Source organism: Trichoplusia ni, chromosome 1 (genome assembly GCF_003590095.1).
Source record: "Trichoplusia ni isolate ovarian cell line Hi5 chromosome 1, tn1, whole genome shotgun sequence".
NCBI classification, from domain to species: Eukaryota; Metazoa; Arthropoda; class Insecta; order Lepidoptera; family Noctuidae; genus Trichoplusia; species Trichoplusia ni.
In genome coordinates, this window is record NC_039478.1 from 8816323 (window position 1) to 8838811 (window position 22489).

The window sequence follows — 22489 nt, forward strand, 5'->3', positions numbered from 1 at the left end:
TCCCAGTATGACGCACTAGGCAGCTAAATATCATCAATACAAATCAGGAAGCTTTATCAATAGTAAGTAAAGTATTGAATGAACGATTTTAAATGAAATGCATAGTGCGTTGTCTATTTTAGATGTAATATTTCAAACTATATCTGTATGTCTGTATACAACTTATAAGGTTTTTCATATTAACTGGCTATCTTTGTAAAAATAAATATCTTTTGGAAATCTATTCTGCTGGCTGTATTCAAATGATTTATTTTGGCACTATTTAGGAAATCTACTCAAATTATTTTCGTGTTTAAAAATAATAAAAAAAATGTATTAAATGCCAAGGAAATACTGATTTAGTAAAGAAATTGGTGCCAAACGTAATTATATGACTGAAATTGGTCAAAGATTACCACTATTGAAAAGCCTTATAATAATATTAGTAGTTTTTAATCTGTAACTTTAAAAAGTTGGAAATCACGTGACGATTTTTACAAATGACTGAATGTTATCATACTGTAGTCCTTTTCCCCTACAGCGTATTCTAAAAAAAAATGTATTTTTCAATCACTTTTATGAATGTTTGTCTTTTTAAAGTTAAATATTCGACTTGTCTGTACCTAGTGGTAATGACACTAATATTCAGCCATTTTGTGGCATTATAATAATTAATTGAATGTCGTAAATTTCAATTTCTAAATGTATGGATGTTCGTAATAAATATATGTGTGAGAATTATGTGTTTTTATTTATTAAATCTAATAAATACTACAGTTTTTTGATCTTTTAGGTACTGTGAGATCTGGCCTTGCGTCGGGATGAAGTATCATAATGGTGCAAGAATAACACACTTTCTTATTAAAATAAATTATATAGGTCTCTTGAATTAACAACACCTTATAAACATTTAACATAGTTATATTTCACATAAATTTTCAATTTATTAACTACACTAGGCAAGATGTAGAATAAAGCTTACACATTTTGAAATATATTTCAAATTTGATTGACATCTCAAAACTTTTTTTACCCAAAAAAGCGAAAATCAAATCTTGTCTCGGTCATGTGTCAAAAAGAACCTTATAGACTTACGTTATGGTCGATTTTTTAATGAAAACGTAAGTAACTGTTTAAAATAATAAATAAAACTGACTATGAAGTATTTCCTCAATCACCTACTTCTAAAGCACATAGACAACGTACACTCTGAACACAATCGTTCAGAATTATCTATATCGTGATAATAAGTTTCCAAACGGCTTAATAAACTCTAAACAGTACCTAATACAGAAGGTACCTACTATAACCTCATAGAAAATACAGCGTAGAAACGTATATACCTTCGAAACAGGCGGATATATTATACCAAGCGGTTTAGAACACCGATCACTCACAGTCGTACAGTTAGCAAGGAAAATTTAACTGATTTAAATGATAAAAATATCCATAATATTGGTATTCAGCAATTCAGTTCAGTATCTGCTCAAGTAATTTTGCTCCTTAACCTTATAAAATACTAGCTGACCCAGCAAACGTTGTTTTGCCGAATATTTTGTTTCTAGTTGTATGTATTCTAATGCCATATTATAATATATATGCCATAATAAAATAAAAACAAAAAACATAGTCCAAAAAATAAAAAAAATAATTTTAGTTTGGGCAGCCCTTGTCATTTAGGGGTATGAAAAATAGATGTTGTTATATTCTCAGACCTACACAATATGTATACAAAATTTCATAAGAATCGGTCGATCCGTTTCGGAGGAGTACGGTAAGTAACATCGTGACATGGGAATTTTATATATTAGAAGATAGATGTATGTTCTCATCCTAGTAACATACTTGTTGATGATTTTGTTGTTAATCTGACTTTCTTGAAACATTTGACGAAATTTTACAATCGTTTGTGAAACTTAGACGCATACCGCCTGACTGAAGATTCTGCAATCATTTATAGAAGAATTGACTGCACGGATAGTCCTGGGTATGTCTGTGAAACCTCGAGAAATATACTTTAAGAATATCGTTCTTGTTGGTTGTAGTATCGTTTAGTTTTGCGAATGTGAGTGATCGGCTTAGGGATATATTGGGGTGGGAATTATTATGTATCGTTCTATACAATTGTATATTGCAGACGATTAGTGTCATATGCGTGAGGCACTTTACGAAGGGGAGAGTATACACTATACAATATTTATGAAAAGTGAAATATAATATTTGATATTATTTAATAATTCAGAATATCTTTATATTAATATCCTCTTTTAATAACGATAAGTAAAATCTTACATTTTGGGACACTGAAAATGTTGTTATACAAATTTTTTAGATTGGTACTGAAATTTTGGTTTATATTATTCTGGGAGTTGCTTAAAGGAGGAACATATATCATTTATTTATTAACATTATCAGAAAACATTATCGTTCATTATAGGGTATACAAACAACTTTAAAATATTTGAGACCACACTTAAATATTCCACAACACGTATACGCCTAGAAGAGTGACTTATGATGGGTTTTTAAACGTGAATATCTTTTGTTCTTAGTTTTATCTCGTTCATACATGCTACGACAGGTGTCTTCGATACTCGACAGTTATTATCTGCGCAACTATCAAACAATCCTATAAGCATAGGTTTATTGTAGATTCAAGTCTTCAGCTATGAAAAACTGCTGTCACCTCGTGTATAGACATCAACAAAAATGTAAGACAAATCAGTTCCACAAACTTTTAGTGTTTTTAGTAACATAGAAAATGTAATGTTTAACTATTGTTTAGGCGTCACTTTTTCCTTTTATTTTGTTACATAATGGACTGATCTATGGGGGGGATTAAGGTATATAAGGGTCGATCTTGACTTTTATGGACACTTTTTCAAAAAACTTGACAGTGTTAAACTTTTGTTGCTAAGCGTACCCAACAACCCGACTTCGTGTTAACTCACATTTTAAATAAATAACAGACGTAATTCTCTACGGAAAACCAACACAACTTAGAACCATGGTTAGTTCTTTACCTTAAAACCAAGTTTAAGTCAACATAATAATAAAGTTACCTGTCTAATAAGGTATTTGGTTCTGATAATACTGTATCATATCGTAAGTTCGCGTTCTGAAGTTGAGGAAGGAGTTTCTGATGACGGAGAGCATGTAGGCGGCTGCCTCTTGCTCGGTGGAGTTCGGGGCGAAGCGGGATCGCAAGAGACGAATGGTCTGCCCTCGGAAGCAGGGGAGACCGGTGTCCAGCATTAGAGAGACCATCGATATGATTGCTTCTTGGTAAGGTCTGGAATTATAGATATTTTTGTTACTTGAAGTTTTAATTTAAAGCTTATAGTAGAGGTTTTTTTAGCAAAGAAGGATAACTGACTTTAAACAAAAACTACTGAGCTAAATTTGAACTTTTTTTATGGGACCAATTAATGATAGTTATTTCACGTTAAATGAAAAAAGAAAACAACAAAATCGTTTCATTCAAAACGTTCTGTTGTAACAAAACAAAAAAAAATACAGACGAATTGAGAACCCCTTATTTTTAAAGTCTAGCCGTGGTACTTAAAAATAGTTTTTAAGTACCACAGCTTCCAACTACCAACCGATTTCCTAAACAAAGTTGTTTTAAAGTTAGTGCCCCAACATTCACCTGACAGCTAGGAAGGCTTGCACGCAGAGCTCGCAGAACCAGCGGAAGGGCGGCGCCTCCATCTTGCCGCCCATCACCATCACCATCTCGTCAGTCAGCTTGATGTCAGGCTCGAAGCCTAGGTTACCGCCGGGGGACGACTCGAACATGAAGCCGAAATCTATAAAGAAAATAGATTTAAGATATTCGTTTCTACTACAATTACGTGTCTATTAATTCAGTCAGCAATATCCACTTCTGGATAAAGTTCAAATAATGAAATCATTTGTTTTTGGAGTTCCGTACCAACAACGTAAAACGGAATTATTACTATCCGCTTTGCCATCTGAATGTCCGTCTGTCACCAAACTGTATCCCATGAACCGTGATAGCTAGACGCTTGACATTCACATTCGTGACACTCACACAATGAAGATTGGGATAAGGACCGGTTATTATAGTCATAAATTTGTTGATATAAATGTTTGGCAAATAAATTGTGGATCCTCCCTCATCAAAAGCCTTAAATAATTTCAATTTCGATGCGCGAGTGGTTAATACTGAAGTGACTATTGGTAATTTAAGCACTTACCTATGTGCACGATGTGTCCATCTGTGTCCAACATGATGTTGCCGTTATGCCTGTCTTTGATCTGCAGCAGGAACCCGATCACACTGTACGCGGCCATTGAAGTTACGAAGCAACGACGAGCAGCCTGTTGAAAAAGTTTTAATTAATATTCATACAAGGACTAAACTTAAGGATAAGGCTGTTTTTTAAGTTCCGTCAATAATATTGGATACTAGTTGTGGTTCGCCGTTTCGCCTGCCTGGTTGTCGGATATTGCATATCATTTAACGAATTCGGCTTATTTCCTAATCCAAGGTGATAGCTATGTACCTCCATACCACATTACATCGTAATCGATCTAGCCCTATGGGCATAAAGAGATAACAAACATACTATCACAGACTCATGCAAAAAATGCATTTATAATATAGTGCGATGTTTTTCGTGTCACAGACATTTGGCGTCACTGCCTGTTACAATTCATAACGAATGATCACAAATTTAAGCCATCAAAACAAGGAGTAATTGGGATCATGGCAGAGTGACCTAAATATTTTCGTACTTATACGATAACATGAACAGAACAATTTACCTGGAACTCTCGACTGGTCTCGTCTCCGTACTTCTTGATGAAGTACTCGTACATGCCGATGTCGGTCTGTCTGCCGAGCTGGTCACGTGACTTCGCGTTAGGGACGCACTCTATCACACCGCACTAGAGACAGATGATGAAAACAATTGAAATGCTATGCAACCTTAGGTTTTGATAGAAAATTTAAAATGGTTTTTTTGCGAGCAATAATTTGAAAACAATAAAGTTGGTAAAACAGCAGATTTTTTAACGGAAAACATAGATATTTTAATATGTACCTTTACAGTTATAAGTATTAAACATCTTGCTATGGGAAGGATTCCGCGGTTAACGAGAATCATTATTTTCAATGCATCTATTATTAATGTAAACGTTTGCACTTAAAATAAAATTAAGAATAAATGCTAAAGCTGCAATTGACAAAAATACTTGAAGTCTGTTGTGTTCTCACAACTGGGCAAAAGTCTTTATAAAGAGGAAAATAGTAATTACAATATTAATGATAACATATGGCGTATATCCTTAAATCTTCATAAACATATATAAAACACTCACCCCAGGCGCAGTAGCAACAACTTTATACGGGAACAAGTACAGATCCAGGCCGACTTGTTGGAAGATGTTCTTGAAGAGGGAGATCACTTGTAGGGCCAACATGTCCTGTCTGACGTCATCGCCCACTTTAAAGATGGCCGCCTGCCAGACCTCGGACGCGATGCCCGTGAACCTGTCTTTACCTTCCTCCTGAGAAATTATGGATGGTTTGAGAAGATTTGTTTATTATAAAAAAGGTGTTTTGTTAGTAACGCTACGGCGACAAAATTGTTTTTTTTATCTGTACTGTATTTTTTTTTCTTCATTACTATCTTTGGCATTGTAAAATGAAATAATACAGTGGCACAGATAGTAGGACACTTAAAGGTGATTTAGAACATCTTTACTTGTCAGTATAAAGTCCCAATCCAAAAGATATCCGATATTTAATTATTAAACCGAAATAAAATCCGTAAAAGTAGTTTTATTTCAATACTAAAGCAAAATTTAGTAAAATTGTATCGATCATACTTTCAGTTCTACAAATAATATTCGTGCAAAACAACATGTCAATTTTGTAGGCGTAGCAATATTGTGTGGGAAAGAATTTAATTTGGATTCTATAGAGGTGAAATGTTAATTATCAAACGTATAATTAATTACCGTTTATCATACTTCATAATTAAAGTATACAATAAAATCCATGATGTTTCGTGCACATTCTTTTCAATGAAAAATCGATTACAAATATCGATAATAGGGGAATAATGATTTTATCGAAGGGTCACACCACTTGACTTACGAAATCAGTTGATCGACGCTTCTTGTTAAAGTATATTTGTAGACACTGTTTCGAAAAACATTTCAGTAAAAAAAACTACAAAGTCTAAATATGCTTATTCCATTGACAGATGTCCAAAATACAGCATTATTTTTTAAACTCAGTATAAATAAGAAAAAATAACAAATACCATTCTAAACGGTCGCATTGAATAACCTCCGTTTTTAGGAGTCGGTTAAAAAGCACTTCAACACATTCAAAATAGTAGGTCCAACTAGTAAAAACAACTCAATAGATATCAGAAAAAAGTAAATGATTTTCTCATTAAAAAAAATACAAATACCGAATTTACGTTTTGCTAAGAACAGCTCATAGAATAGCTATAGTATAGTATAGAATAGTCTAAGTCAAACACTATTCATCATTCCTTCTTACCGTGGGCGGTTCCTCTCCAGCCGAGATCGCCATAGCTACTGATTCCATCTCATCTATACCGTACTTCCGAACCCTGAACCTTGCTAGGTAGGGAGCCTTCGCAGCACTCTGCATAGGTGTACCTGATGTGACGAATATATTTGTTAGCTAGGTGGTTGTCAGTTATTGCATCAATATCTACAGCCAATAATGCCATAGTAGGCTGAATTTAATGAGAGATGGCTATCTAAAGGAATTGGTGGTGCAATTAATGAATATACGAAGTTATTTATATCGTAAAATAAATCTTACACAACATTATTATTCGTGTTGTACCGAGGAGCTCGTGGCTAAGCTATAACCGCATAAGTGAATCGATCACAGGTTAAGCTATGCTTGACGCGGTTGGTCTGTAGATGGGTGACCATCTTTGTCATAACGAGTTCCTCCGTGTTTCGGAAGGCACGTTAAATTGTGGGTCCCGGCTGTTATTCCTACATCTTTGGCAGTCGTTATAGGTAGTCAGAAGCTTGAAAAAAAGTCTGACAACCAGTCTAACCAAGGGGTATCGTGTTGCCCAGGTAACTGGGTTGAGGAGGTCAGATAGGCAGTCGCTCCTTGTAAAACACTGGTACTTAGCTGAAACCGGTTAGGCTGGTAGCCGACCCCAACATAGTTGGGAAAAGGCTAGGCCAATGAAAACGCTAAAAATGAAAACACAACTCACCGCTCTTGTAGTCGATATCAAGAACCATCGAATCTGGGTTTGATGGTAAGTAGCAACCTGGTTGCACCTGCCGAATAAAAACGTATATTCAACATAATTCACGTCGACAAACGACAAACTTTACGAGGGTCACCCTGTTTATTTATTTATATTGCCTCAACATTCTTAACATTGTAAACAAATGGGGAAACCCCTTGGTAACCGTTAGTACCCTCAGACATGAAACCCTCAGCGTCGCAAGTCTCACTTGCATTTGACCTACATATTTAATAAACACTTGTCTAATGCAAAACAAAATTCACTCTAACCAGAACACATCACACTAACAGAATGACACATAACATAAAAAAAAACTTTTGTTCTTATAGTGTATTCCTGCATAGAAACATCACACCAACTCACCTTAACATTCTTCAGCGCATCCAAACACGCTCGTTTCCGCTCGGCCCCCTTCGGGAACGGTCGTATGATACCGCTTATATTCGTGATCTGGCTGAAAAAGTCGAACTCTCGTTCGTAGAATGCCTTCGCGGGGCCCGAGAGACCGTCCACTATGTTCTTAGTCAGACCTTCTAGAATGTCGTAGAGGGCAGCTGAAAGAAAATGTGGATTTAGTGTATTGTAAAAGTGAGGAATGGAGTTGATGGTGTACAGAAACAATCATTCTAAGCGTTTTGAATGTATTAAGAAGTATTAAGTATGGTGAGATTTTTAGTAACTTAATAAAATGTTTTTTTTTTATTTACTCTTTCATTTTTACTGAAGTCAATGACAAAAGTAATCTATGCCTTGCCAAATAATGTCGAAAAATGATGGCCTAGAAGTTTAATGCAGAGATTTATTTGACTTTGTGATTTCCATAGTGTCATTTTTTTACTATCTTGTATTTTGGAATATAATAATCATAATTTTATGATTTACATCAAAAATTCACAGAAAAATACCTCAACATACTATGCACGTACATATTTAAAAGCAAAGTAAAAAAATCATTCATTAATCATTAGCTGATCTTACTTCCCTTGTTCCAAAAAACACAAGTGGTTTAAACTATACTCACGGTCCCTATTATGCATTTCCTCGTCTGTGTACATGTTTGTGTGCATATTCCATATCAGCTGATGAGCCACGACTTGTGACTTCTTCGCTAAAGACTTTATCAGTTCCGCTACGTAGCCCATCTGTAGGAGGCCAATGAATTCATCAAATTACATTGTTATATTAACTCAATAAGTATTTACAGCAGTCCATTTTGAGACTCGTTTAAAACAATGATAATAATTAATGTACGAAAATAAAATGAATTTAAATTTTAGTTTAGGTTGTTGGCACCCAAAAAGTATAACTAGCAGATCGATATGAAAAGAGTTCAGTGCAAAAAAACAAAGCTTTGTCTCCCCGTACTACTTATTTACTGAATATAGTCCAAAGAAACAAAAAACCACCTGGCTGAGGCAGAGCCAGCCTGCCTCTTCCTGCTACAAGAAAAAAAACCTTACCACCTTCACATAAAGCTCAAAATACCCCATCAATACTTACAATAAAAGTAATTATAACAAAAAGATTGAAGTGAAAGAGAGTACAGTTTGTATAGTTTCAAACAAATCTCTCATCTCTCCCTGTGAATTTTACTTATTGGTAATTAAATACACTTTATATTTTTGTATCTTAAGCCGTCTCACAATTTAATAACTCGTGTCAACTCGAATCAGTTTTACTGCAATTCTTTAGCACTTACACTGCCTGGGTAGAGTCAGCCAGAAGAAAAACATCTTACCACCTAAAAATAAAGCCCTGCCTCTTCCTGCTACAAGAATAAACCTTACCACCTGCACATAAAGCTCAAAATACCCCAGCAATACTCACAGTATCGTGTCTCAAGGCCTGCACCAGCTGCGGTATGTACAGCAGTACGGCGGAGGAGGGGTATGACGTCAGAGTGCTGACGGCGGCCTGCGCGGACAGCGGGTGCGGCGGGTACTGCCGGCTGAAGTACGAGAGGGCCTCTACTGGGGTCACGCGGGCCCACGTTATCATGTGGACGAGCTGGGGAAAGGATTTCGTTTTAAAGTGATAGATTTTTAAGTTAGGGTAAGCTGCTTAGTGACGTAGTGGGTTACGGTGCATCGTTTGTCTGGTTTCTCTCTTTTTTTCAAGCAATAAGGCATCTTGTCTCTCACATTTGTTTGAGTTTTCGCTTCTGTCTTTTCAAACTTTTTTAAGTTACTTAGTTTGTTTTTAAGCTTCAAATCAATCAAAAAAATCATTTATTTGAATTAGTCTACTAAATAGCAACAGAAGAAGCAATAGAAGGTCAGATTATATTAGACCGCACCCAGTTAATTTCGCCCACCCTTCAGTTTTGACAAACTTTCTTATTTTTCTGAGCGTATCTGGTTTCTGGTTGGTCTTTTGATTCTAATTGCTTTACTACTTTTTTCTATATTACAATATTGTTTTTGATAATAGTTTACTTCGGTTTCCTAATTTTATTATATTGATGATCATATAAGACGTGCTTATTCACTGGACTTGAAAAGTCAAGGTGGCATAAGACAAGTCACTTCCATACAAGACTTATAAAAATCGGTTCAAGCCGAGGCAACAATCATGATGAGGCAACAGACATATTCACACAAACTTTGACCTTTATGATAAAAATTATTAAAGACTATAATATACCTCATGAGCATCATTCAGCAGTGTCTCAGTAGTGACTAGGTACTTGAGTGCCTGCGGTATGTGACACACGGCGGTCGGCTGCGCTTGCACTTTACGACGGATTTCCATTACTATGCCCTCGTTTTTCAATCTGAAATTTATCTTATGTTAGTTGTAATAGAAGTTATTGCTTATTGTATTACATTTACATCGAGATAGATTTCGATGGCGTGCAATAGGGAGAGGTTTATGTCCAGCAATGAACGAATATGGGCTGATAATGATGATGATGTATTTCATTAAAGATATGTAGTTATAGTAGTTTTTTGCCATAACCTATAGAAAAGATAAATTGTTTTCTTTTAAAAATACAGCAGAGCTTTTCTAGTCAGTATCTGAATTAGTTTCAGTAAAGTTTTACCTACAAACATTTTCAACTTCAAAAATCTATTTCATTTAAAAGTGATTCTATTTTCGCCAAGGACATGATAGGCCTGAACGCTTTGTTTTCTCAGATACCAGCTTACCCTCGCATCGTTTTGAACCGTCGTTCCATAACACCGCACTGAACAGCGACACACATCCTTGGTAAAAACAAAAACCTTGCCACGTGGCGACGTTGGTTGTTTTCAAACTACATTCACTGAGGAATTTAATCCTTGTGTCACGGGGAGCTTCAAAAACATTCAAGTCACTTGCACAAAAATACCTAGACTCAGAACAAGCATTCGTGAATCACACAAACGCTTGTTCCACGTGGATTTCGAACCTGCAAGACTTCACACTTAGGTAGGGGTTTGCATTTTGACTTCAAACACTCAACTATTATATTCTGACCTCCTATCTCTACTACCTGCTTGTAGAATATACAACCTACCTCTCAGGCAGGAACACGGCTAGCGTGGGACTTATATCCCAGGCAAGCTTGGCCTGGTCACGCCAGGAGCGATCCGTGTTTGGCTTGGAGCGCCACGTGGCGATGTTGTCTTCCCCCGGGACAGCCTGCTCGGGCCGGCTGTGAGGGTTGTGCCAGGTCACCAGGAACTCTATCTCAACTGCCTGGGTGTGGAAGAGAGAGAGAGAGAAGGATGAATGTTGGTGCCTTTGCTGTAGTATGTATTCAGGTTAGGTATAGGGAATCTATCATTTTACTAAAATACTTTTGATTCATTTTGCCGAAAACTATTGACGGATGTATTCTTTCACATAAAATATAATTTTGTCGAAGTAACCGAAATATAGAATAGTATTTATAATAATATAGACAGAAAAGAATACGAAATCAGAAAATAGGCCGTAAGAAACCAAGAGATGAAATAAGACGCACATATACCGGTTTCAATAGTTATCTAGAAACGCTAAGGTCCTTGCCCAGCAGTAGGACACAGAGAGCCAGGTAAAAAAAATATTTTAGGACTTAGGACTAATTATTTACTGATTTCTCATAACTTACCATAAGTTCCAGAATGAGGTTCCTTTTCCTGACGTAGTCTTTAACGAAGGTGTCCTGTGTTTTGGTGGCGGGTTTGACGCTGCGGTTTGATCGCTTGCCAGTAATACTGCCTGCGCCACTGCTCAGGTTGGTTGTTGACATCGGTACCTAAAGGTTATATTTATTTGTCAGCAAGGTATGGCTACAAAAAAACATTAGAAATGATTGCGGTTAAGGTGTAAAATATATTTTTTTACCACCAAGGATATGGATATGGAAAGTAAAAGATAAATTTTTAATAAAGGAGTAAAATTTACAAGTATTTTTTTAGTCAACTACGGTTCCCTACCCCAAGAGTAAATTGGCTCAGCTATCTCGTAATACTGTCAAGAGAAAGTATCTCAAGTGTCTCAATAACCAGAGAATTAAAATTTTCAGCGATGCAGTAGTACTGCTGCCACAAATTACAATAATTAATAATAAAAATACACAAGGAGATTACAGAACGGATCATGTAATCATGCTAGCTAACAACTACTAATACTCACAGTATTAATCCATCCCGTAGTCTGTCGGCTTCCTATATCGCTGCTGTTGACTGATGAACGGTTGTCAGTCGGCGAGTTGGATGTGTACACACTTTGTTGACTGCTCGGACCCATCAGCTCGAACTCACCTGACAGAGGAATCATTGTAAACAGCTGATGGTATGGGAGACGAGATTTAAAGGTACTTTGATTAAAATTATGTGAATATCAACTTGTTATTCTCAAAGACAGCTTTTTTAGATGGTGTTAAATATAATTAACTTTCTAATCGTACTTCTTCAAATAAAAATATGGCTGTCGCAAAAACAAGACAATTTCTTTGATAAATTTGAATTAAAAAAAGACAGGTAAGCGAAGTTGTCATGACGTAACAATAATCATCCAGGGAATATCAAATTACTTTAAGCAAAAAACGTTGCTTTCACTACAGTAAGACAGTTTTGATTTTGGAGCATTTTTGGAACGTTGATATTTCTGTGTCTCATGTAAATCATTATGATATCTGCACGGTTATCTGAGTGATTAAACGACGCCACGCCACGTCCACAGCGCGTGACGTGTCGCGAGTCCAATCTCTGTGTAGGACAAGAATTTGTGTGATCTGCAAACGCTTGTTCTGAGTCTGGGTGTTTTGTGCATGTGACTTGAATGTTTGTAAAACCTCCCGCGACACGAGGATCAAATTAAAAAAGTAAAAAATGTCACTCACCCCCAATATCACTGCTCTTCAAATACTTCTTATCGGAGTGCATGAGCTGCCAGAACTTGGTGAGCGAGATGATATCCTCTCGCAACGCACTGGACCCCTTAGCGGGACACTGCAGGCCGCGGCAGAAGTAGTCCAGGCAGGCGCTGTACACTCGCTCGCGGAGGATGTTGCGAGCGATAGACCGCGGGAGGATGTCGCCTTGCAGGAGGGATAGGCCGCAGGATAACAGCCTGGAACAAGGCACCAGAACTCAAGATCTTTCTTCTAATTGTGTACATCGGCTGTGTTTTTTGTATATAGCTCGGCGTTTAAATTGTTTTAAACGGAACGATGGTATTTATGCAGTAAAATGACTTGTTTTGGAGTCAAAACGAGTTTTTCAGTTATTCTAGACCAGCTTTTTCAGGAAAATTATTCAGGGAGTGCACGCGATTAAGGTTGATTTCAACTTGGTGGGAACACTCAGGCTTTTTCAGGGATCCTGATTGTAATCGCGTAGGCTTGTTTACCTTCGCAATTTCATTGAGGACCTACAAAGTTTTGCTTACCTGAATCGAACACCGACAGCTTCAACGTGCCTGTTAATGTGGTCCCGTACGTCACCTACTGTTATAGGCAGGGACCTGCATAAAAAATGTTCAATGATTTGAATGAATGAAGTTGAAGTCAGTCAAACTTTAATGCTGTAAATACATAAAAAGATATAAAAGATGAGACATTTTGAATAATTGCTTTTAGGCACCGAAGATGCTCATACTAGTAAAGACGATAATTATGTAAGAATAATGGCAGATTGAATATTGTAAACGATTCAAGAATTATGTCATAAATTAATCCTTTCAATGTTGTTATATTAATACCCAACATCAAATATATTTATTACCCTAAATCAACCTCCAAACACTTTTCAATATATGCTTTTCATTCACTCTTAATGTCTATTGTTAATTTGGCTAGAAATTTCAAATAACCCCGTATGTTATTTTAAACATTAATTCCTAAATAACAATATAATATACATACCTATGCAGCAAACTGGCCAACATTTCCACCTTCTCCAGGCTGTTATACTTGGCTGTCTCGGCGACCTCGCACAAGTATCGAACCCATACTGCGTGGGGCGCAACGAATGGCGGTCTAGGCTCTAGCTTAGCACCTGATTAAACAGATTTAATGAACATTGTAAGTAAGGGAATAAAGACTTTATTTAAATGGCAACGAATCTATAACTGAATTCAGTAAGAGAATTATTATGATTACGAACCTTGATTAGTTTATTTTGGGGATAATGGGTAAGAGACTCTGCTATAATTTTTCATAAAAAAGATACTTTTGAGTGTCAAGAATTCTGTATCAAATTGATAATATTTCTCGCTGACTACATGTGCAAGAAGAAGCTTACATGTTTTGGACCAAGGCTAAATTTCAGGTCAAACTTTCCAAATACTATCGAAATTGCTCAATAAAGACATTTATAACAAAACCAGCAATCACACAAATACAACATACCTTCATGGGCAGCCAACGGGCTAATCTCATCGTTCTCCCTGGAGAACAGCCCCATCTTTCTGTCCACAGTGCATTGCCAAGCGGAGAAGATTTCCTGAGTCAACCTGATCTCCAAGTCAGGGCGGGAGGTCGTCAACCACTGCCAGCACTCCACTGCTGTGGTTACTGCGTCTTCGGTGAAGATCTCCACTTGGGACCACGCTGCAATGGGAATAGGTATGGTTAAGAGGTGTACATTTAAAAATTTAGTCTGCACGGATAGTCGAGTGGTTGAGGTCACCAAGCCGAACGCACTGATCGCGAAGTATAGCGGGTTCAATCCCCACGTCAGATTTCGTGTGAGCACGAATGCTTGTCCCAAGTCTGGGTGTCTTTGTGCATCTGATTTGAATGCTTGTGAAACCTCTGGCGGCTCAGGGATAAAACTTTGATTAGACGTTTAGTGGTGAAGACATAATTGTTGTTAAGAAAAATAGGCACACCCAAATATACCGTAAATCTGAAACAATTCTGGATAAAAGATCATACTCGAGGCAATTATGAATGAAGAGAGCATTCAGTGTCTTACATCAGATTCACGATATACATATATGGTACATACTTTTCTTCTACACTTTGTTCGAACAATGGGCATTGAAACTTCGTAGAAGAATGAACAAGGTTGGTACCTGCTCCAAGTCCAAAGGCCAGGACTCGGCACGTGGTGTGCCATACACTTACCCACGGAGTGCAGCAGGCCGCGCGCGGTGGGCGCGGTGTGCGAGTGCGCGGCGTGCGGCGAGTGGTGGCGCGCGTGCACCAGCAGCGCCGTGGCGCGCCACAGCGCCGCGCGGTGCGAGGTCTCGCTGCCGCTCACGCAGGCGTCGCGCAGCGCCGCGTGCAGCCGCGCCCCCACGCGCCACACCGCCGCCTCGCCGCCGCCCTCCGCGTTCACCGCGCCGGAGATCTAGGGGGAATACTCAAGGTAACATAAAGCCTCTCTTTCACCATCAATGATGTCACTGAAGAGCTCGAGACCCTCACTAAAACGCAGGAGCCCTCGAAGCGCGGTCGAAACGGACGATAAAAATACATCGAACCAAATTAAACCATCTTAGAAGATACCGCCTTGTAAAGCGCGCTCTACACTCGGTCGCGATTCTTGCTGTGAATTCGCGCCGTGCAACCAACAACGAACGGGGAACTGCGCAAAGCGTGAACGTGAACGCACGAAACCATCTACACCCGCGTTTCGCGACTTTCACGGACTTTCGCGCCACGAGTGCAGAGCGCGCTCAATGAATAGCATCTAGAACGGGCGTTGAAGCAGCATTTTGCATGACCAAGTTACCTGCAGTCAAAACTTTTCAGCGATATTATTCATGCCAACTTAAAATGATTGTCTACTTCCTCCTTGTGTAGTCATAGTAAGAAACCGACACCATAGCGAGAACAAATGAACACACCGAGATGACAATAACGACTTTTTTGTTCCAACGTCATTCCCTTAGAAACGAGAACCACCAAGCGCTGGAAACTGAAGACAACAGCTAGTAAAAAAATAACTAAACTAAAATGCTAAGACTTACTTCACCCGCATAGCGACTGCGCTGCGACACGACAGCGAGTAGTGCGGCGGAGTCCTGCGTGACGCAGGGCGGGCGCTTCTCGAGCGCGGCGCGCGGCAGCGGGGCCGACATGCGGTTGAGCCCCGCCGCGCCCAGCAGCGCGCCCGTGGCCAGGGCCAGCCCGCAGTGGTGCCACAGGGTCGAGTTGGGGACCTATTGGGAACAAGGGTCATTTGGAAACAAGGGGTTCTTCCGTCAGACAGATTTCCAAAAAATATTGGATGATATACGCGAGTCTTTCGATAACAACAGGATATTTGACTAACAATATATGTTTGGTGCGTCAGATAGATTCGAAGTCGGGAACAAGGGTCATTGAAAACAATAGGTTAATTGACAAAAAAATATATTTAGTTCGTCAGACAGATTTCCAAAAAATATTGCATACGTATTTTTTCTTTCATCTCGTAAATGCAGAACTTTGCCAAGTTATTTACACATCCACGCAAGCAAAGCCGCGGGCAAAACACCAACACTTTTTTTTCTACTTCTAAGTATGTAATACCAATTGGAACCATTATGATAAAATTAATCCTTACTAATATTATAAATGTGAAAGTAACTCTGTCTGTCTGTCCGTTACGCTTTCACGTCTAAACCACTGAACTGACTTTAATGAAATTTGGTACAGAGATAGAGTCGACCTTGGGAAAGAACATAGGATAGTTTTTATTTCGAACTTTTGAAGAGTTCTCTTGGAAACGCGATATAACCGACCTCGACGCGGGCGAAGCCGCGGGCGAAAAGCTAGTTACTTATAACACACATACCTGATTAAGATATTCTTGTAAATGCGACCGTGTTGACTGTGGCGCCCATTTCATTGCCTCCTGCACTATGCCGTGGCAACGGTCGGCGAAATCTTTTACAATACACTGAAAACGATATGAAAATTACACGTATAAACGTTCATAACTTGAAGCTTTGGAAAGATCTTAAAACCTGAAATTGAACCAAGTAACATAAGTATTCCAAAAATGTTTGAGGAGTAACAGCAGTTCCAAAATGTATCCAGTCTCTCAACACATAAGGTTCAGTTTCTTTTGCAGTCTGAGATAGTCACATTTTAAAAAAGATGCTTTGAGTTCAAATATTTATTATAACTATCAACTTTATGCTCTCAGATATAAGAATCAAAATACCTTACCTCTCTGCCTTCTAATGTGTCTTGTAATTGTAAAGTGAAGTCGGTTCCCGGTACTTTTAGTAATGGCGTTTCTTGATTAGCATCTAGTTCTAAACTGAAGCTTAATACTTGGAGTATATCCAACATGGACCATAGTACCTATAACATAGAATTTAAATTGGTTTAAAAATGGGTTTATACAGCCGCCGGGTTCACTTTACATACTTGTAAAATACAACAAAATCTTTGAAATAATTAAAAGTTTAAATAAATATGTTAAGTTAAATATAATTTTCGGATTTTGAACGAGACACTAACCATCATTGTTTTTTTTCCAAAAACTTGAAATTTATCACATCATATAAAAGCAAACTTAATTTCGAAGAAATAACCAAAAAAGAAACTATTATTTCTCCCAATAATAATATTCCAACTATCTTTGGCAGCATCTCAACATCGTTAAATCGTGCCGAACATTCCAGATAAATCTAGAGTATTCGAGAACATTCGAGAACATTCTACTCACCCTACAGTTCCACAGCAGATGCGGGAACCTGTCGACCAGCCCTGCGAGCCACTTGTCAGCGACCCGCCTGATCTGCTTGTGTATATGATTGAAGTTCACGAGCAAGAACTGCGCGTGACCCTCCAGCTCCCTCTCGCGAGATTCGTCCTTGACCTTGTCTGACATAACGTCTAGAAACTTCTGGAATACTTTGTCACCGACGCTGGAAAGTTGCAGAGTATTGTAGTTTTATGAGTAGGAACTATTGTTTATTATTTTGAGGCCTACCTCTACCCCTAAAATGACACACTATTTGTAAAAGCAAGATGGCGCAAAACCCAGTGGAGAGAGTACCTTCTTTCTCTTTCTCACGCGAGTAACAATATAACGATACGCGGTGCTAAGCTCCCACAAAATTAATAAAGAAAGGATTGTGAAACAGATAATACTAGAGGGTTTACCACCACGTCTTTGAGTAATATGACTCTGGAAGCTTAACAGTGCAATACATGGCGATGGAGTAAATGAATCCGGGTATACTTATATGTCCTTTATAGCATATTTAACGAACATTAACACTGGTAGCAGTAAAATATGTTTACATTCCTTTCCCAATTTGTCAGTTGAAGCTAATTGTAAAACACACAGAAAATAACCCAATAAACGTACGCCTTAGAAGTGTATTAATTTAAAGACCTTCTTAAAAGCAATGTCGATATGCCCTGAAATTGAATATAGTAACTGAAATACATTTTAAAATTAATATACTTGATTCAATATTGTACATACCTTGCCACACATTGCCACATACCGGTCTTGTCCTTCTGTAGCGCTGAATCGCTTAAATACTCTATTATCGGTTGTAAACTTGGCTCCGGAGAGTTCGATACTCTGGAAATATTAAAATTAGATTATTTAAACAGAAATAATTCTTCAGAGGAGGACTTACTAGCAAATTATTAAAAATAGACGAAAATTTAAACTTAAATTGTGCAGGGTAATGCCAAATAATCATCGATTACCAAGGAAAATTTTCAAATTTTAAAATGTAAATGTACCGTAGTCGGTTTACTTGCATTTTATTATAAAAAGGACTTTTTAATATAATCATGATTTCAATTTAATTTCGGACGATCAACACGACTCGACTCGCCACACCGCCGCATCAGCTCATGATGAATGACTCCGGTTGGGCCCGAAACTAGTCGGTCAATACCGATGGACAAGCGCGAGCTAACCGTTGCACCATTTAATAATAAGTCTTGCACATAAACTTACCTCAACGTCTCCAGCCAATAAACGCTCAGCAGATACATGCACGGCGCGAACGTCAGCTTATTGACGACTACCGTCACTTCGGGCGGGTGATCCAACAAATTCGAAATCTGAGTTTTTAACTCTTGCAACTCGTTAATTGATACAGAGTCGTTGCGGACAGCGGACGTGTATTGAAGCTCGCGCATTTCTGATCGTAACGACGTTTGCGAGACAAGGAAAGGAGATTTTACTGCTATCTCTTTTACACCAGCGTACCATTCTTGCGGCCATAAGCCTGTGGAAGCGTTTTTGATTATTTTTTTGTGTGTTTGTTGTTATGTAAGATGTCAAATATGGTCAGTCCATTTTTATTGGGATGATAATGGTTATATAAAACATTAATTTTAGGATAAAATATTTGATTAATAAGGATATGTACACACTCAAAATGATCAATTTAGTTTAATTTTCACTAATCGATATAAAAAAAATATTTTAATCAGAGGGTAAACTTTAAAAAAATCCACTCTTTCACTCAATAAGCGTAGTCTATGCCTACTAAAAAAATCACGTCTAACAATGCTTTCTAAGTTGACCTAGAAGCACAATTTAACACAGAAAAAAAAAATACCACACACTACAAACGTTTGTACAAATCATATAGCCAATATTGGATCAAACTTGTTACGTTCTGACGCAAAACCGGTGTGGTGCTATATCTACGAAATATTACAAGTACTTACCATAGGTAAGGATACAATATACGTACATACATTTTTACCTATGAACTTTTCTTGTTACTAGTATATTATATTATTGGTACCATCCAATGAGGATCACTCAGAGTTTTAAAACTTAATGTTTACGAAATATTTTTTAAGAAAAGGTGTAATAAAAATAATTTAATCTTTTTCATTAATTACATGAAATACTCTTAATAGCCAATCAATATATTTTAAATCCAGAAATATTGAACTAGAAACTTTGGTATTATTTATTAAATCACATTTATAACTAACAAAATTTTAAAAATTAAGATAATACAAAGTAAATTAAACCTTACTTCCCTTAATATAAAGTCGACATTACCTTCTTCCAAAAACACAAGACTTAAGAACGCATAGATATAGCACCATACATACAAAAACTCATGTAAAACCATACCACATACATCTATATACTTCTAGAAGCATGGTTACTCACGCTTTCGCATAGCTACAGGCGTTGCCATAGAAGAAGAGACAATTATCTTTAAATACTATAACATCACATTATATATACACATTTGAAATTCAGAGATAGGAAAGTGCTAGAAATATTTGTATTAGACTGATTTTTAGGTTGGATTGGTTGCGTGGGAGCTGATACAAACATGATCGCGTTTCTTTAAGCTTAAAGTTCAAAATATAAAAGTGAAACAATAACGAATCAAATTTGTACGTTATTACATGCACCATAAAGTGTTTTTCTGATTGTGTATGCAAGTGAATCATAGTAGCTTTTTTAACATGTCGTCGAAAATTGTAATTAGGTTTGTATTAATAACAATGAATCAATTTACTATCAGGCTACCTCGGCCCATCCTATATTTATACATAATTAAGATATAGTGTGCTGATTTAGGATTTAATTTTCAATTCACATAGGTTCATTGCATATGAAACTGTTTATAATCTAAACTTAGTATATATCGGCGCCCACGCAACTCAATCAAAAAACATAAGGTCTTACTTAGCATTAATTTATTCGTGGGTAGATTGTAATATGATAGAATAATTGAATAATATATATACCATATAGTTATATAAACAGACGCGTTACCTGATTCAGCCGCGGTGAAACCCATGACGACGCAGTACAGCCAGAAGTCTTTGAACAACTTGTGGAGTCGCGGCTTTGGGTTCTTGATAGGCGGTAGGCGTTTTACGAGAACCTGAAAAGAAGTCAGATTCAAATTATTTTTTTATTTGTGAAACATAGGTACAATGTGAATGTAGGCCCGCCCGCTACGAATCCGAAAATGATCCCACAGGAACTTAAATAAGGGCTAAAAATTCCTGTGTTAATTTGGTTATAAACTGTCTGTGTTGACTCAACGCGTGAGTAAACCGTGATCAAATAAGTAATTCGGTTATTTTAAGTTCGCGCTTGGAATTATTCCATTACTAGCTCTCCCGGCGAACTATGTACCATTATACACATTTTTTGATCCTCTTCCATATGTGGTCACTGATAAAACCTTCCCTGGACTTTCAAAATATTTCACGACTAAAATAAGTCAAATCAATTCAGGCGTTCTCGAGTTTTAGCGACATTAACGAACAGCAATTCATTCTTTTCGTTACTTATTTTTATAAATATTATTATAGATATTCCTTCAATTATTCACATATTATATAATAGTCATTTTATTAAATTATATGTAGATTTAACTTACCGCAATAACAGGTATAAGTACACCAAGATTGCCCGCACTGCCGGACGCCTTGAGCACGGGGGCTGGTGACCGGTCTGTCGCCCTCTCTCCTCCCAAGCCCAGTTGTACGAACAACTCTAACAGACGAGTCAGCAGTTCGAGTCTAGCTGTGGTACCGCGTACGTTCGCCGCTATGTTCGCGAGCGCATTCAATACGGCGCCAGATACGTGCCTGTGTAGGTAATAGTAGTTAGAAAAAGAAAAAAAAATATTTAAAAAATCTAAAAGTTTTTAAGTGTCCTATTTCAGCCTGCTAGCTTATGGGGAAGTGCCTCAAAATTGAGTTGCAATGATTGAATCGAAACGACACACAAACAAACGAGAAAAGTGAGTGTATAAAAACGTGGTGCAAATGCTATTTTGAGTTTGGTTTTACCCTCGAATTATCAGAAGATTAAAATGCAGAGATTAAGTGTACTACTCTTTTGTCAATTCAGATAAAAACTTGATTATGATTAGTTTTAAGCATTTTGTGGTAAACCTGAAAAGTCCAACAACAACAACAACACTTTTCTCTTTTGTTGTATATTAAAAGCCAAATTATAATTTATATATTACAATAAAAAAAATACGCAAATATCGGCATTCAGTTGCAAGAGCATAATCTAACTCAATACTCATTTGTTTCCAATTCCTCCAATTCGTTATCAATGTTTATCAAAAATCATCAAAGCAAGGTATAACTCACCTATACTGCTTCCTATCATCAGTGTGATGATACGCGGCACTGGCAGCCTCCACCGTGATGACCGTGAACATCCGCATGATCTCATCATGCGCAGGTCCCTCAGGACTGGCCAGCGCCATACAACCGAGCTGATCCACTATGAGAGTGTCCAGCGATGATGGAGCCCGGCACAGCCTGGTGTACAGACTTAATTTTTAGGTCAATTTTTGTCTAGAACTCTATACATATTGGATGGACGATACGAAAGCAAGCTGTTGTATATTATGTTACTAGATGCTTATGGCGATTTGGAACTAAGCCTAAAGCTCAAATATGGATAAAACAAAAAATCCGTTGTGGAAAAAATATGGAATTCAAGAACTAAACTTTACTAAAGGGAATTCTGAAATTATTGGCAGACATTTGCAAGACCGACGCACAGAAGACGCATAGTTAAATGTCGCCCTTAGCTTTCATGACGTATATTTGTATTAATAACATGTCCAAGGTAGGGACGATATCTAGGAAGGACACTTACTATATTATCGTTACCATTATCAATTATAATCATAGTGAAATGAAATCATTTATTCTGCAAAAAGGATATCTTATCACTTTTACATGTCTTTTTTGAGAATGCTGAAGCCGACATTTCCTATCTGACTACCGTGAGAAGAAATGTCAAAACAAATTTAGTATCCTTCTTGTATAGTTACAAAGTTAAGCGGAACACTTAAGGGCGACTTTTAACTCAGTGTCCTTTTTA

General features: G+C 37.4%; 1 protein-coding gene across 9 annotated transcripts in view; it reads right to left on the reverse strand.

The window, feature by feature from the left end:
* Positions 1–1722: 1722 nt before the first annotated feature.
* Positions 1723–22489, reverse strand: part of LOC113493356 (phosphatidylinositol 4-kinase alpha) — a 28933-nt gene continuing 8166 nt past the window's right edge. For 3 of the 9 annotated variants that reach the window (XM_026871353.1, XM_026871344.1, XM_026871302.1), the window contains 30 exons: positions 21745–21930; positions 21018–21228; positions 20402–20513; positions 19784–19795; positions 18602–18875; positions 18113–18214; positions 17345–17546; positions 16840–16977; positions 16463–16567; positions 15654–15845; positions 14806–15031; positions 14086–14286; positions 13600–13732; positions 13125–13199; positions 12577–12806; positions 11868–11995; positions 11341–11487; positions 10765–10946; positions 9909–10038; positions 9093–9272; positions 8287–8407; positions 7629–7819; positions 7227–7293; positions 6521–6642; positions 6107–6151; positions 5326–5514; positions 4771–4893; positions 4200–4323; positions 3629–3788; positions 1723–3271 (listed from right to left, as the gene is read on the reverse strand). In XM_026871353.1, coding sequence (XP_026727154.1) covers positions 3046–3271; positions 3629–3788; positions 4200–4323; positions 4771–4893; positions 5326–5514; positions 6107–6151; positions 6521–6642; positions 7227–7293; positions 7629–7819; positions 8287–8407; positions 9093–9272; positions 9909–10038; positions 10765–10946; positions 11341–11487; positions 11868–11995; positions 12577–12806; positions 13125–13199; positions 13600–13732; positions 14086–14286; positions 14806–15031; positions 15654–15845; positions 16463–16567; positions 16840–16977; positions 17345–17546; positions 18113–18214; positions 18602–18875; positions 19784–19795; positions 20402–20513; positions 21018–21228; positions 21745–21930 — 4534 coding nt within the window. In that variant the 3' untranslated portion in view covers positions 1723–3045. The remainder of the gene's footprint in view (positions 3272–3628; positions 3789–4199; positions 4324–4770; positions 4894–5325; positions 5515–6106; positions 6152–6520; positions 6643–7226; positions 7294–7628; positions 7820–8286; positions 8408–9092; positions 9273–9908; positions 10039–10764; positions 10947–11340; positions 11488–11867; positions 11996–12576; positions 12807–13124; positions 13200–13599; positions 13733–14085; positions 14287–14805; positions 15032–15653; positions 15846–16462; positions 16568–16839; positions 16978–17344; positions 17547–18112; positions 18215–18601; positions 18876–19783; positions 19796–20401; positions 20514–21017; positions 21229–21744; positions 21931–22489) is intronic. The other 6 variants (XM_026871361.1, XM_026871327.1, XM_026871310.1 and 3 more) reach the window with 5 other exon arrangements.